At 50.8% G+C, this 15068-nt stretch overlaps 2 protein-coding genes across 3 annotated transcripts; both read right to left on the bottom strand.

Annotated features, from left to right (window-relative positions):
- Positions 1–1656: 1656 nt before the first annotated feature.
- UBXN1 (UBX domain protein 1) lies at positions 1657–4243 on the bottom strand. 2 transcript variants are annotated; one of them, XM_032153120.2, is made up of 9 exons: positions 4013–4242; positions 3837–3890; positions 3642–3748; positions 3488–3557; positions 3071–3262; positions 2925–2976; positions 2666–2782; positions 1964–2156; positions 1657–1796 (listed from the first exon to the last, which is right to left on the bottom strand). In XM_032153120.2, the coding sequence occupies exons 1-9, from the start codon at positions 4069–4071 to the stop codon at positions 1747–1749; spliced, it is 894 nt and encodes a 297-aa protein (XP_032009011.1). In that variant the 5' UTR covers positions 4072–4242; the 3' UTR covers positions 1657–1746. The 2 variants fall into 2 exon arrangements, with proteins under 2 accessions (XP_032009011.1, XP_032009010.1); XM_032153119.2 differs by lacking the exon at positions 1657–1796 and having other exon boundaries at positions 1860–2156; positions 4013–4243.
- A 7279-nt stretch (positions 4244–11522) lies between these two features.
- On the bottom strand, positions 11523–15017 carry LRRN4CL (LRRN4 C-terminal like). Its single transcript, XM_032153127.2, has 2 exons — positions 14531–15017; positions 11523–13635 (listed from the first exon to the last, which is right to left on the bottom strand). The coding sequence occupies exon 2, from the start codon at positions 13628–13630 to the stop codon at positions 12914–12916; it is 717 nt and encodes a 238-aa protein (XP_032009018.1). The 5' UTR covers positions 13631–13635; positions 14531–15017; the 3' UTR covers positions 11523–12913.
- Positions 15018–15068: the final 51 nt, after the last annotated feature.

Raw genomic sequence — 15068 nt, forward strand, 5'->3', positions numbered from 1 at the left:
TTTTTTTTTTTTTTTTTTTGAGATGGAGTTCACTCTTGTTGCCCAGGCTGGAGTGCAATGGCACGATCTCGGCTCACTGCAACCTCCACCTCCTGGGTTCAAGCGCTTCTCCTGCCTCAGCCTCCTTAGTAGCTGGGATTACAGGCATGCACTACCATGCCCGGCTAATTTTGTATTTTTAGTAGAGACAGGGTTTCTCCATATTGGTCAGGCTGGTCTCAAACTCCCGACCTCAGGTGATCCACCCACCTTGGCCTCCCAAAGTGCTGGGATTACAGACGTGAGCCACGGCGCCCAGCCCTCATTAGGTTTAATTACAAAATTTGATCATGATCATATTGTACAGTCTCTGAAAGTGCTCTAGAAACTGTCAGTGGTGGCTCACGCCTGTAATCCTGGCACTTTGGGAGGCCGAGGCGGGTGGATCACCTGAGGTCAGGAGTTTGAAACCAGCTTGGCCATCATGGTGAAACCCTGTCTCTACTAAAAATACAAAAAATTAGCTGGGCATGGTGGTGCACGCCTGTAATCCCAGATACTTAGAAGGCTGAGGCAGGAGAATCCCTTGAACTCAAGAGGTGGAGGTTGCAGTGAGCCAATACTGTGCCACTGCACTCCAGCCTGGGTGACAGAGCAAGACTCCATTTAAAAAAAAAAAAAAAAATTCTCAGTGGTTTACATGAAGTGGCCATGGGTGTCTGGAGCACCCCAAAGCTGTATCAGAGTTGTGCATATTTCCAAACATTTTTAAAATGAAAAGGCACTCTCGTGTTCTCAATACATAAGTAAAAAAGCAGCAGGCCGGGCGCCGTGGCTCATGCCTGTAATCCCAGCACTTTGGGAGGCCGAGGCAGGCGAATCACAAGGTCAGGAGTTCGAGACCAGCCTAGCCAACATGGCAAAACCCTGTCTCTACTAAAAATAGAAAAAAATAGCTGGTCGTGGTGGCGGGTGCCTGTAATTCCAGCTACTAGGGAGGCTGAGGCAGGAGAATCGCTTGAACCTGGGAGGCAGAGGTTGCAGTGAGCTGAGATTGCGCCACTGCACTCTAGCCCAAGCAACAGTGCAAAACTCCATCTCAAAAATAAAAATAAAAAAGCAGCATCAGCTGGGCTTTTATGTTCTGTCTTACCATAGAAGTAAAAGGTGCCATCCAATGTACTGTCCACCCCTTTTAGCACCTCTCCTCCTCAACTTCCCCAGCAGTTAATCAGACCTGGAAATTAGAAACAAGTGTCTCTGAGGCTGAGCGCAGTGGCTCATGCTTGTAATCCCAGCACTTTGGGAGGCCAAAGCGGGTGGATCACGAGGTCAGGAGATCGAGACCATCCTGGCTAACACGGTGAAACCAAGTCTCTAATAAAAATACAAAAAATTAGCCGGGCGTGGTGGCAGGGGCCTGTAGTCCCAGCTACTCTGGAGGCTGAGGCAGGAGAATGGCATGAACCGGGGAGGCGGAGCTTGCAGTGAGCCGAGATCGTGCCACTGCACTCCAGCCTGGGTGACAGAGCGAGACTCCGTCTCAAAAAAAAAAGAAAAGAAACAAGTGTCTTTGTTGGAAACTAAAGATGAGGAAGAGGATCTACTGTTCCCTTTTAGCCTCTTCCTCTGCCTTAGTTTTGTCCCTCCCAGCCATTTAGGAAAGAGTCAGGCATGTACAGAACTCAGGGTCTATTTATTAGGAAGGAGATGTCAGTGCTTTATCAAAGATGAAGGGGTCACAGAGGGACGATGGGACAAAGGCCCTCAGCTGGGACATTTCTTGGCCACAATGAGAACAGCAGAAGGCACAAGTCCTGAAGATGGAAGAAAACAGGCTTGAACCACAAGGATACTTGATTTTTGCTCCCAAAATTCCTGGCCTTGCACCATGTTCACAAAGCCTCTTCTCTTTGCATCCCTCCTTTTCCCAGGCATGCCTCCCAACTCCCCCAGGTCCTGGTTTCTAGTCTTGCAGCCATACCCAGCTCCTGCAGAGGCCGCTCCATGTCAGCTTCTGAGAAGGCCCGTCTGGGGAAGCCACTGAGCAATTGCACAGGGTCCTGGCCCCCACCTGGTTCCTCCCCACGGTGGAGCTCCACATAGAGCCTCACGGCTGCCAGCTGTTCCCGGGCCCGGAACGTCTGGGTCAGTGAGGTCCCATCTGGCAGCCTGACCTAAAAGGCAAGGGAGATAGTATTGTGGGCATCAAAACTGAATGAGGTGCCCAAGTAAGGAAAAGAGCTAAAGCTGGCCCCCCCTTCTTCTTAGATTGAACCAGCACAACTACTATTTAAAGCACCAAATGAACAGCCACTTAGGCTCCGCTTTACTAAGTGTGGATGAGAGACTCCCAGCTCCCTCACAACCTAAGAAAGACAAGGATAGGATTATACAAAAGAATCTGGATAAATACCACATCACCAGATAGCCGCATAATAAACCAAATAAAAACATGAACAAGTAAAAGGGTAACTGCTGAGTAAGAGGGAGGTATGGGTTTAAATACGACTGGGGCAGGTGAAATTTGATACCTTTCCCAAGAGTAGAGATAGGATTTCAAAAGTCATTTACAAAGAAGGGAGAGATTTGGCAAAGGGCACATTAACTGAAAAAACCTCTGAGCTGGGCACCTTAACAGGCAACAAAGGGGTCCCAGGAGCAAGATAGGAATCAGAATCAGTACCTGTATGCGACACTGGTCATACTCCCGCTTGGTGGGAGGCTCCTGGCTGGGAGAAGAGGGAACAGGACCTGGCTCTGGTGCCGGTGGGGGTGGCTGAGAGCCCACACTGCCACCATACTAAAGGGCAAAGTAAAACAATCAGGTACTCACCCATCCTCAGGTGAAACAGATCATATAAGCCCATGCTTTCCCTCTGAAGCTGGAAAAGATTTACTAACCTGCCCACTCCATTACCCGTGGCGTCTTCTCAGTCACCTACCTTCTTGGCTCTCTCTGCTTTGTCCCTCTCGATCTTTTCTCTAACTCTTTGTCTGGAATGTAGACAAGAAGAAATTAGGTCAGACATCAACAAAGCAAATCTTGATTTCTTTCTCATCTGCTATCCATCATTTCCACTGCCCAGACCTGGCTGCCAACTCCTCAGCCTTTTCCCTCCGCCTCTCCTCAGCAGCTCGGCGCATCTCATCTTCCTGTAGCCGCTGTCGTGCTGCTGACAACTCTTGCCCTTGTCTCCTGCGCTGCCGTTCCCGTTCCAATGCCTCCCGTTCCTCTCTCTCTTCACGCTCCCGCTGCTTCTGGGCCACCAGCTCCAACATCCTGTGTTGCCGAGAGAAAACAGTTCAAGAGAAATGGACAGAGTGGGAAGGTGCAAAGTTTACAATAAACAAAATTAGACGACATATATCCCAAAGTAGATAAAAGAAAAGGAAAAGAAAATGCCAAGAAAGAGGAAATGTGGAAGGGTCAAGGTTCTTTGACCAGACGTGTACTGGGGAGAAGTGGAAGACGACCCTCAGAGATGTGAGATTGTTGTTACTGTACCTCTTAGTCTGTTCCTGTTTTTCCTCTTCACTCAAAACGGGTTTGCCTTCTCCGGCAGCAGAACCAGATTCTACAAACAAACAATCGTATTACTATCCCTTTAGATTCTCCTCGGACCCTCCTGAATAATCACACCGTGACCCTCAGTCAGGACCTTCAAGGCCGCCTTGCTCTGAGAAAGTGGGCTCCCGTCCCAGGATATGTCCAAGGGGAGTCTCTAGAGGCTCGTCCACATCGGGGTCGTCTTCGTGCTCCATCAGCCTGGCAGGGAAAGTCGGCGGGGAGGTTAGCTTTGAGGCTGCCCCTCCCGCCAGCCCCCAGTTCTCCGCCACCCGGGACGAGCGCTCACCAATCCATCGCTGCCTCGATGCCCTGGTTCCCTGTGAGGGCCAGAGCCTTCTCCCTGGGGGCAGAAACACCATGAATAGCGCCCACGAGCCATGATGACGGTCACGCTGGGGCAAAGGCCGAGATAAGTCCGCGGCCCCCCCACCCCCGCAGGCCGGGGTTGGGGAACTCCCTTACGCGCGTCCCCTGGGGAAGCCCATCTCGATGAGACTCTCAAGAGCCGTCAGCTCCGCCATGGCGCCGACACCGCCGCTTCCGCGGGGACCTGGTTTGTGACGAGAAGGAGGGCGGGAAGGGTCAGCGCGAGGCAACCCGCCCTCGACGCCCGCGGGCGGGCGCTCGCTCTCTCACCCGGCTCTATAGCAGCCGGGAACACCGACGAGAAGAAAGCTGAGGGGAAGCGGAAGTGGCGGATCTGTTTGGGTCACGTGGAGGCGGATGTCGACGGGTGCCTCTGAGAACCAGAAAACTTCTGGCCCTGCTGCCACGAGTTTACGTGGGCGGGAACAGGGAGGCAACCCACCAAGCCAAGGCTCCTGGCTGCTGTGGGGAAGAAAGCTGGTGCGGCTCTGAAACCCGTGGGCGGAATGAAGCCAGTTCCCGGAACTTCATCCTGCCTCACCCTCCTTAGAAATTAGAAGGAATACGGTCCCTTAGCGCAACGCTTTGGGAAGTTCTTTGGCAATGTTTGCCAGGAGCCGAAGAAATGTGCTTGCTTTTTGGCCCACTCATTCTATTCAGGGAATTGAGCCGTCCTCTGCCTGACTGCCAAAGGGATTTTTGCAAAACACAATGATCTAGTCCTGTCCTCACCTCCCTGCTTAAAACTCCGTGACACTTCCACCATCTAGGACAACTTACTTGTTTTGTTTTGGTTTCTTTTTTCTTTTTTTTGAGATGGAGTTTCACTCTTGTTGCCCAGACTGGAGTGCAATAGTGCAATGGCGTGATCTCGGCTCACTGCAGCCTCCGCCTCCCGGGTTCAAGCATTTCTCCTGCCTCAGCCTCCCGGATAGCTGAGATAACAGGCGCCCACCACCACGCCCAGCTATTTTTTTTTTTTTTTTTTAAGGAGGAGTCTCGCTCTGTCGCCCAGGCTGGAGTGCAGTGGCGCGGTCTCGGCTCACTGCAATCTCTGCCTCCTGGGTGCCTGCGATTCTCCTGCCACAGCCTCCTGAGTAGCTGCGATTACAGGCCCGCGCCACCATGCCCGGCTAATTTTTGTATATTTAGTAGACAGGGTTTCATCATGTTGGTCAGGCCAGTCTTGAACTCCTGGTCTCATATGATCCACCTGCCTCGGCCTCCCAAAGTGCTGGGATTACAGGCGTGAGCCAACGAGCCTAGCCATTTTTGCATTTTTAGTAGAGATGGGGTTTCTCCATATTGGTCAGGCTGTTCTCGAACTCCTGACCTCAGGTGATTCGCCCACCTCGGCCTCCCAAAGTGCTGGGATTACAGGCGTGAGCCACCACACCCAGCTATTTTTGTTTTTGAGACGGGATCTGGCTCTGTCGCCCAGGCTGGAGTGCAGTGGTGCGATCTTGACTCACTGCAACCTCAGCCTACTGGGCTCAAGCGATCCTCCCACCTCAGCCTCCCAAGTGGCTGGGACTACAGGCACATGCCACCACACCCGGCTAATTTTTCTTTTTCTTTTCTCTCTCTCTGTTTTTTTTTTTTTTTTTTTTGAGACAAAATCTCACTCTGTAGCCCAGGCTGGAGTGCAGTGGCATGATCTCAGCTCACTGCAACCTCTGCCTGCCCCGGGTTCAAGCGATTCTCCTGCCCGAGTAGCTGGGATTACAGGTGGCTGCCACTGCGCCTGGCTAATTTTTGTAGTTTTAGTAGAGACGGGGTTTCACCATCTTCACCAGGCTGGTCTTGAACTCCTGACCTCATGATCCACCCACCTCGGCCTCCCAGAGTGCTGGGATTACAGGTGTGAGCCACCGCGCCTGGCCTAATTTTTCTATTGTTTGTAGAGACGGGGTTTCACCATATTGGCGAGGCTGGTCTCCAACCCCTGAGCTCAAGTGATCCACCTGCCTCGCCCTCCCAAAGTGCTAAGATTAAAGGCGTGAGCTACCATACTCGGCCATCTAGGACAACTTAAATGCTAGTGGTCTGACTTACTTCTGCCCCCACCTTGGCTTTTTTTGCAGGGAGTGGGGTTAGAACCCCCTCTCAAGTGGAGATCACAATAGCACCTACCTTGGTGCCTGGCAAGGCAGAGTATGTAAATGCTGGTAGTTATTGTGCAGTTTCATCGCCCACCACTTGAGGGTAAGCTGTGCATATTGCAAACCAGACTTCACCCTCCTCTTGGCCTGTGCACCGACCAGTCTTTGCCTGGGATGTCCTGTCTCTTCACTTAGTAAACTAACTCCCAGGAGTTTTTCAGGATTCAGGGTTTGCCTTCTAAGAAAAGCCTGCTTTGGTCGGGCTCGGTGGCTCACGCCTGTAATCCCAGCACTTTGGGAGGACGAGGCAGGCGGATCACGAGGTCAGGAGATCGAGACCATCCCAGCTAACACAGTGAAACCCCGTCTCTACTAAAAATACAAAAAATTAGCCGGGTGTGGTTGTGGGTGCCTGTAGTCCCAGCTACTCTGGAGGCTGAGGCAGGAGAATGGCATGAACCCGGGAGGTGGAGCTTGCAGTGAGCTGAGATCACGCCACTGCACCCCAGCCTGGGCGACAGAGCAAGACTGCGTCTCAAAATAACTAAATAACTAAATAAATATTAAAAATATATATAAAAAAAGAAAAGCCTGCTTTGACCACTGCTCTCTGCCCTCCAGCTACAGTATTTAACCCATTAAGCATTTATCCCCGCTACTGTGAGTCATTGTTCATTACTCTGTGCTCTGCCACGACCGGGGCTGTTAGATTCTTGAAAGTGAAGCTCACTTTAAATGTTTTTTAGAAGGTAGAGTAATAATGACAATAACAGTTACTGATATTGATAATATATGCACTAGAGACTTTTGTGTGTGTGTGTTTGAGAGACAGGGTCTCACTTTATCGCCAGGCTAGAATGCAGTGGTGAGATCTCGGCTCACTGCAACCTTTGCCTCCCAAGCTCAAGCAATTCTCATGCCTCAGCCTCCCGAGTAGCTGGGATTACAAGTACCCGCCACCGCACTGGGCTAATTTTTGTATTTTTTAGTAGAGAGGGGGTTTCATCATGTTGGCCAGGCTAATCTCGAGCTCCTTACCTCAGGTGATCCACCTGCCTCGGCCTCCCAAAGTGCTGGGATTACAGGCGTGAGCCACCGTGCCCAGCCTACTAGAGACTTTTGTATGATTAATCCATATTTAATAATCACAACAATCCCTATGATGTAGAAACTATTTTTAGTCACAAAAAAACCAGACTGAAGGCCAGGCATGGTGGCTCATGCCTATAATCCTAGCACTTTGGGAGGCCAAGGGGGGTGGATTACCTGAGGTCAGGAGTTCAAGTCCAGCCTGGCCAACATGGTGAAACCCCATCTCTGCTTAAAAAAACATAAAAATCGGTGGCTCATGCCTGTAATCCCAGCACTTTGGGAGGCCGAGGCGGGCGGATCACGAGGTCAGGAGATCGAGACCATCCTGGCTAACACAGTGAAACCCCGTCTCTACTAAAAAATACAAAAAAAATTAGCCGGGCGAGGTGGCGGGCGCCTGTAGTCCCAGCTACTCCGGAGGCTGAGGCAGGAGAATGGCGTGAACCCCGGGGGGCGGAGCCTGCAGTGAGCCGAGATCGCGCCACTGCACTCCAGCCTGGGCGACAGCGAGACTCTGTCTCAAAAAAAAAAAAAAAAAAAAAAAAAACCATAAAAATTAGCCGGGCATAGTTGCAGGCGCCTGTAATCTCAGCTACTCAGGAGGCTGAGGCAGGAGAATTGTTTGAACTGAGGAGGCGGAGATTACAGTGACCCGAGATCATGCCATTACACTCCAGCCTGGGCAACAAGAGTGAAACTCTGTCTCAAAAACAAAACAAAACAAAAAAAAAACAGACTCAGAAAGATATTTCTTTTTGGCCGGGCACGGTGGCTCACGCCAGTAATCCTAGCACTTTGGGAGGCCGAGGGGGGCAGATCACGAGGTCAGGAGTTCAAGACCATCCTGGCTAACATGGTGAAACCCCGTCTCTACTAAAAATACAAAAAATTAGCCAGGTGTGGTGGCACACACCTGTAGTCCCAGCTACTTGAGAGGCTGAGGCAGGAGAATCACTTGAACCTGGGAGGCGGAGGTTGCAGTGAGCCGAAATTGTGCCATTGCATTCCAGCCTGGTGACAGAGTGAGAGGCCGTCTCAAAAAAAAAAAGGTGCTTTTTTTTCTTTTTGAGACGAGGTCTGGCTTTATTGCCCAGGCTGGAGAGCGGTGGCACAATCTTGGCTCAATGCAACCTCCTTCTCCCAGGCTCAAGCCATCCTCTCACCTCAGCCTCCCCAGTAGCATGTACCACACCTGGCTAACTTTTGTATTTTTATTATAGTAGAGGTAGGATTCCGCCATGTTGCCCAGGCTGGTCTCGAACTTGTGAGCTCAAGCCATCCCCTGCCTTGGCCTTCCAAAGTGCTGGAATTACAGGCGTGAGCCACAATGCCCAGCCAAGATGAGATAATTTACCTAAAGTCACAAAGTAAATAACAAAACTAGGATTCAACCCAAGGCAGTGTGGGTTCTCTAAACCACTATGCTATGTTGCCTCTCCATGGTAGAGTGACAAGCATGGGCTTTATTTTTTTATTTAATTTATTTTTTGAGACAGAGTCTCCATCTCAAAAAATGAAATAAATAGTAATAATAATGAGATAGTATGACCTCTCGTTATTTGTAAATAAATGGACGCTAAGGAAGGCCGGGCACGGTGGCTCATGCCTATAATCCCAGCACTTTGGGAGGCTGAGGCGGGCAGATCACGAGGTCAGGAGATCTAGACCATCCTGGCTAACACAGTGAAACCCCGTCTCTACTAAAAATACAAAAAAATTGGGTGTGGTGGCAGGCGTCTATAGTCCCAGATACTCAGGAGGCTGAGGCAGGAGAATGGTGTGAGCCCAGGAGGCGGAGCTTGCAGTGAGCCCAGATCACGCCACTGCACTCCAGCCTGGGAGACAGAGACAGACTCCGTCTCCAGAAAAAAAAAAAAAAGGAAAAAAGGCACAGGGTATTTACTGCAGTGTTATAACAAGTGTATTCTGGATAACATATGTATTCTTTTTTTGTTTTTAAAGACAGAATCTCACTCATTGCCCAAGCTGAAATGCAATGGCACGATCTCGGCTCACTGCAACCTCTGCCTCCTAGGTTCAAGCTATTCTCCTGCCTCAGCCTCCCGAGTAACTGGGATCACAGGTGCCCACCATCACACCCAGCTATTTTTTGTATTTTTAGTAGAAATGAGGTTTCACCATGTTGGCCAGGCTGGTCTTGAACACCTGACCTCAAGTGATCTGCCCACGTTGGCCTCCCAAAGTCCTGGGATTACAGGTTGAGCCACTAAGCCCAGCCAGGATAACATAGTATTCTAAATTTATTCTAGAGGTTCTATAATAGAATAAATTTTTTTTTGAGATGGAATCTCACTCCGTAGCCCAGGCTGGAGTGCAGTGGCGTGGTGTCGGCTCACTGCAACCTCCGCCTCCTGGGTTCAAGCAATTCTCCTCTCTCAGCCTTCCAAGTAGCTGGGACTACAGGCACCTGCCACCATGCCCAGCTAATTTTTGTATTTTAGTAGAGATGGGGTTTCATCTTGTTGGTCAGGCTGGTCTCAAACTCCTAACCTCAGGTGATCCAGCCGCTTTAGCCTCCCAAAGTGCTGGGTTACAGGCATGAGCCACGATGCCTGGCCTTTTTTTTTTTTTTTTTTTTTTGAAACGCAGTTTCACACTTGTTGCCCAGGCTGGAGTGCAATGTGCAATGGCGTGATCTGGGCTCACTGAAACTTCTGCCTTCTAGGTTCTTTTTCTTTTTCTTTTCTTTTTTTTTTGAGACGGAGTCTCACTCTGTCGCTCAGGCTGGAGTGCAGTGGCTCGATCTCGGCTCACTGCAAGCTCCACCTCCCAGGTTCATGCCATTTTCCTGCCTCAGCCTCCCGAGTAGCTGGGACTACAGGCGCCCGCCACCGTGCCCGGCTAATTTTTTTTGTATTTTTAGTAGAGACAGGCTTTCACCGTGGTCTCGATCTCCTGACCTCGTGATCCGCCCACCTCGGCCTCCCAAAGTGCTGGGATTAAAGACATGAGCCACTGCGCCCATCCTGATTTTTAAATTTTTTGTACAGTTAAGGTTTTGATATTTTGCCCAAACTGGTTTTGAACCCCTGGTCTCAAGTGATCCTCTTGTCTTAGCCTCCCAAAGTGTTGGGTACAGGCAGAATAAGCCACTGCACTGGGCCATATTATTCAGTATTAATTGAAATTTGTATGTGTTACTTTTATCTTTTTAAATTTTTATTTATTTATTTACTGTTTTTGAGACGGAGTCTTGCTCTGTCTTCCAGGCTGGAGTGCTGTGGCATGATCTTGGCTCACTGTAACCTCCACCTCCCTGGTTCAAGTGATTCTCCTGCCTGAGCTTCCCGAGTAGCTGGGATTACAGGTGCCTGCCACCATGCCCAGCTAATTTTTGTATTTTTAGTAGAGGCAGGGTTTCACCTTGTTTGCCAGGCTGGTCTTGAACTGACATCAGGTGATCCGCCCTCCTCAGCCTCCTCCTCGGCCTGCCAAAGTGCTGGGATTACAGGTGTGTGCCACTGCGCCCGCCTTATGTGTTACTTTTTTTTTTTTGAGATGGAGTCTCGCTACGCCGCCCAGGCTGGCGTACAGTGGCATGATCTTGGCTCACTGCAGCATCCGCCTCCCAGGTTCAAAAGATTCTTCTGCCTCAGCCTCCTGAGTAGCTGAGATTACAGGCACATGCCACCAAGCCCAGCTGATTTTTTGTATTTTTAGTAGAGACAGGGTTTCACCATGTTAGCCAGGATGGTTTCGAACTCCTGACCTCGTGATCTGCCCACCTCGGCCTCCCAAAGTGCTGGGATTACAGGTGTGAGCCACTGCACCTGGCCCATGTGTTACTTTTATAATTAAAAAAAGTTATAATGGCTTGTAATCCCAGCACTTTGGGAGGCCAAGGGGGGTGAATCATTTGAGCCCAGGAGTTCAAGTCTAGCCTGGGCAAAATAGTGAGACCCCCCTGTCTCTATAAAATATATACATATATATTATTTAAAAAGTTATAATATCCACACAGGTGAGGATTATACTGTGTAGTAACACAAAACAGACTTTTCTACGTTCACTTAATTAAAAAAAAAATTCAAGGCTGGGCGCGGTGGCTCAGGCCTGTAATCCCAACACTTTGGGAGGCCAAGGCGGGCAGATCATAAGGTCAAGAGATCGAGACCATTCTGGCCAACATGGTGAAACCCCATCTCTACTAAAAAAATACAAAAATCAGCTGGGTGTGGTGGTGCGTGCCTGTAGTCCCAGCTACTCGGGAGGCTGAGGCAGGAGAATCGGTTGAACCCAGGAGGCAGAGGTTGCAGTGAGCTGAGATTGTGCCACTGCACTCCAGCCTGGGCAACAGAGTGAGACTCTGTCTCAAAAAAAAAAAAAAAAATCAAAAGTATGTATATTACTCTGAAAAATGGGTGTGTGGACAGTGACTTGAAAGGGATCATAAACAATAAAAATTACTTCCTTTTAAAGGTCCCTTAATGTTGTTACAGTGGATATGCAATAAATACAAATGGAGAGAAAAAGGGGGGAGAAATTCCTTGGTATTACTGTCATTTTTGTTTTGTTTTTACCTAGCAAGAATATAAACTTATTCTCAAAATCCCACTGAAGCCACTCACAGTGACAGAGCCGTTTTGAGGGTGCATGACATGGATCAACTAACTACAAGCAATGGGCCAGTGGCCTGATTTGTAAGGCCCACAAACTAAGAATGGTTTTTACATCTTTTTTCTTTTTCTTTTGAGAGGGAGTCTTGCTCTGTCGCCCAGTCTGGAGTGCAGTGGCACGATCTCCGCTCACTGCAAGCTCCGCCTCCCGGGTTCACGCCATTGTCCTGCCTCAGCCTCCCTAGTAGCTGGGACTACAGGAACCCACCATCATGCCCGGCTAATTTTTGTATTTTTAGTAGAGATGGGGTTTCACCGTGTTAGCCAGGATGGTCTCGACCTCCTGACTTCGTGATCTGCCGGCCTCGGCCTCCCAAAGTGCTGGGATTACAGGCGTGAGCCACCGCGCCCGGCCAGTTTTTACATCTTTAAAGAAGGGGGTCTGCCTGGGTACGGTGGCTTATGCCTGTAATCCCAGCACTTTGAGATTCCAAGGCAGGTGGAGTACCTGAGGTCAGGAGTTTGAGACCAGCCTGACAACATGGTGAAACCCTGTCTCTACTAAAAAAGCACAAAAATTAGCCGGGCATCGTGGTGGGCACCTGTAATCCCAACTTAGGATGCTGAGGCAGGAGAATCGCTTGAACGCATGGGGTGGACGTTGCAGTGAGCTGAGATGGCGCCATTGCACTCCAGCCTGTGTGACAGAGGGAAACTCCTTCTCAAAAAACAAAAAACCAAAACAAAACAAAATGAAAAACAAGGGTGTCTGGCTATGTTGCCCTGGCTGGACTGGACTCAAACTCCTGGGCTCAAGAGATCCTCCCATTTCAGCCTCTGGAGTAGGTTCACATTATTATGTCGGGTAGTTTTTACATTTGTAAATGGTTACAAAGGACATATAAGTACCCACATAATAATATCCTCCATTTTATCCTCTTAAACCGCAAAGGTTACATTATTTATTATCTGGCTGCTTAAAAAAAAATTGGGGGCCCCTTTCTATTCCTTCCCAGACCTCAGCCAGGAAACAAAGCGCCAAGTCCAGGACCGAAACAAGCGCTCAGCCCGGAGAGCCATGACTCCGCCGTGGCCCTGGAGCCTGGGGCTGGCTGCCAGCTCGCCGTCCAGCCCTCCCTGGAGGCAGCGGGTTCTCCTCTTTCCCGGGGGCCGGGCTGAGCGCCCCAGGTGCGGCTGTCTGTGCCCGAGATGCCCCCAGGCCCCTTTCAGAGCGCCCCTGCGGCTCGAGCGGCGGCTCGGCGCGGGCAACCCCAGCGATCGCGCAGGCAGAAGTGCCACACCAGGGCGGCACAGCTCAGCAGGGCCAGGGCAGTGCCCACCCCGACGGCCGCGTGGACCAGAGTGCGGGGGTTAGGCGGCACCGCAAGGCGGCTGCAAGGCCCGAAGGCAGGGATGTCGGCCCCCTCGAGGCCCTCTCCTCCAGCCTGGGGCACGCGGCTTGCCCCGGCCTCGTTAGCGGCCACCACGCAAACGACATAAACGCCCCCTGGCTTCAGCCCCTTCAGTTCGGCTCTGCGGACCGTAGCGTTCAGCGGGGGCCCCTTCTGCGCAGCCTCGCTGCCGTCCCAAAGCAGCAGCCAGTAGTGGAGGACCGGGGAGTAGGGGGCACACCAGTGGACCACTGCGCGGCCCTCTTCGGCCGCAATGCGCACTTCTCCCATGCGCGGCGGGTCGGGCGGCTGGGCAGGGCTGGAGAGTCCTGGGCACAGGCAGGCCGCCGGCCCGGCCCTCTGTAGCTCCTTGCAGGGCACCTGCAGGTGTCGGCAGTGGTCGTAGTCGCAGGGGACAGCCGGCAAAGGGGGCCACGCCGTCTCAGTCTCATCTTCCTCCTCTTCTTCAAAGTCTTGAGGGGCCAAGGGCTGAGCTCTGGGAACCAAGAAGGTCACGGCCAGGAGCCACAGAAGGCAGGGAGAGCCCAGCATGGAGACTGGAAGGGAAGGGGTGGATAAAGCCTGTTCAGCCCAAAAGCCTGCCATGCCCTCTGCCTGGACAAAATCTCTGGAGACAGGAAAATGCAACTGGGGACCAGAAGAGGAAAGAAGTTGGACACACTCATTTGTCAACCAACTTCTGAGTCCAGGCTGTGTGCTTGGTTTCAGACAAAAAATAAAACATGATCTGACACATGAGACAGATGCATGATCAGCATGTGTTAAGTATTAGAAACAGTTAATGAATAAACAAAGTGCTGAGGGAGAGAAGAGGAAATGATTTACTTAGCCCAGGGAAGAACGGTAGGATATTTACTAGCTGCCACCCCGAGAAAAGATCTAAGCAAAACAAGTAACAAAGCCGGACCCCTAGGCTAATGCCTATAATCCCAACACTTTGGGGAGGTCAAGGCAAGAGGATTGCTTGAGGCCAGGATTCCAAACCAGCTGGGGCAAACACAGTGAGACCCCATCTCTACAAAAATTAAAATTTAAAAATTAAATATTAAAAAATTAAAAAACATTAAAAATATACTGCACATGCCTGTGGTCCCAGCTACTCAGGAGGATCACTTGAGCCCAGGAGTTCAAGGCTGCAGTGAACCATGATCACTCCACAACACTCCAGCCTGGGTGACAGAGTGAGACCTCAACTCAACAAAAACATGTATCCGTCAGTGACACAGGCAAAAACCCAGAAAGGAGACAGAAGTGAGAAAAGAGAACAGAACGGAGAAATATTGTAAGCACAGCTGCTTTTTAAAACAAAAGAGAAAAAAATAGGGACGCTGGAATCCTCCCTCCCCACCTGCTATCTGTGCAAATCTTGTCCAAGGAGTCCTGGCCCCTGCATGCCTCCCTCCTCCTCTCTGGCCCATAGCAGCTCCTCACCAGTGAGTAGGCCTTGATGCAGTGGGAATCCACCAGCTAACGTCTGTGGGTGTTGGGCTGAGGGATCCCCAAGATCTCAGGCTGTGCTGTCAGGTTGTATCTTCAACTTCAATGCTGTTTGGCTGGAAGCTTTTATAACCTTCGACTGTGATGTCACCACCTAGCTCCCCTCCTCCTCCCCCCACCTCCCCGGTGATTGCCAAAAAAGAGGGCTGCTCCCTTCAGAGGGACTGAGTCACGGGGCCAGGGATGGGGAAAGCCACAGGCAAGTTTTAGCTGGAGCCCAGGATGCCTGGGTTCTGGAAGGGGAGTGGAATGTGGAAAGCAGCCAGGAGCTTAGAATCCGAAGGCTGAAGTCATACGAAGGGATGGGGAGGGGAACATAGGAGGCGGCCACCTGGCTGATATTAGAGGAAAACAGCTGCGAACAGCACGGGCCTCAGCTGCAAAATGCTGTTTTGGTAAAAATCATACCACATCCATGGCAGTCATTTCCTGTCTTCTGCCTCCCAATGGACAGAGAAAGGGAGGAAGGGAG

This window comes from Hylobates moloch, unplaced genomic scaffold (assembly GCF_009828535.3).
Source record: "Hylobates moloch isolate HMO894 unplaced genomic scaffold, HMol_V3 SCAFFOLD_5, whole genome shotgun sequence".
In the NCBI taxonomy this organism is placed as follows: domain Eukaryota; kingdom Metazoa; phylum Chordata; class Mammalia; order Primates; family Hylobatidae; genus Hylobates; species Hylobates moloch.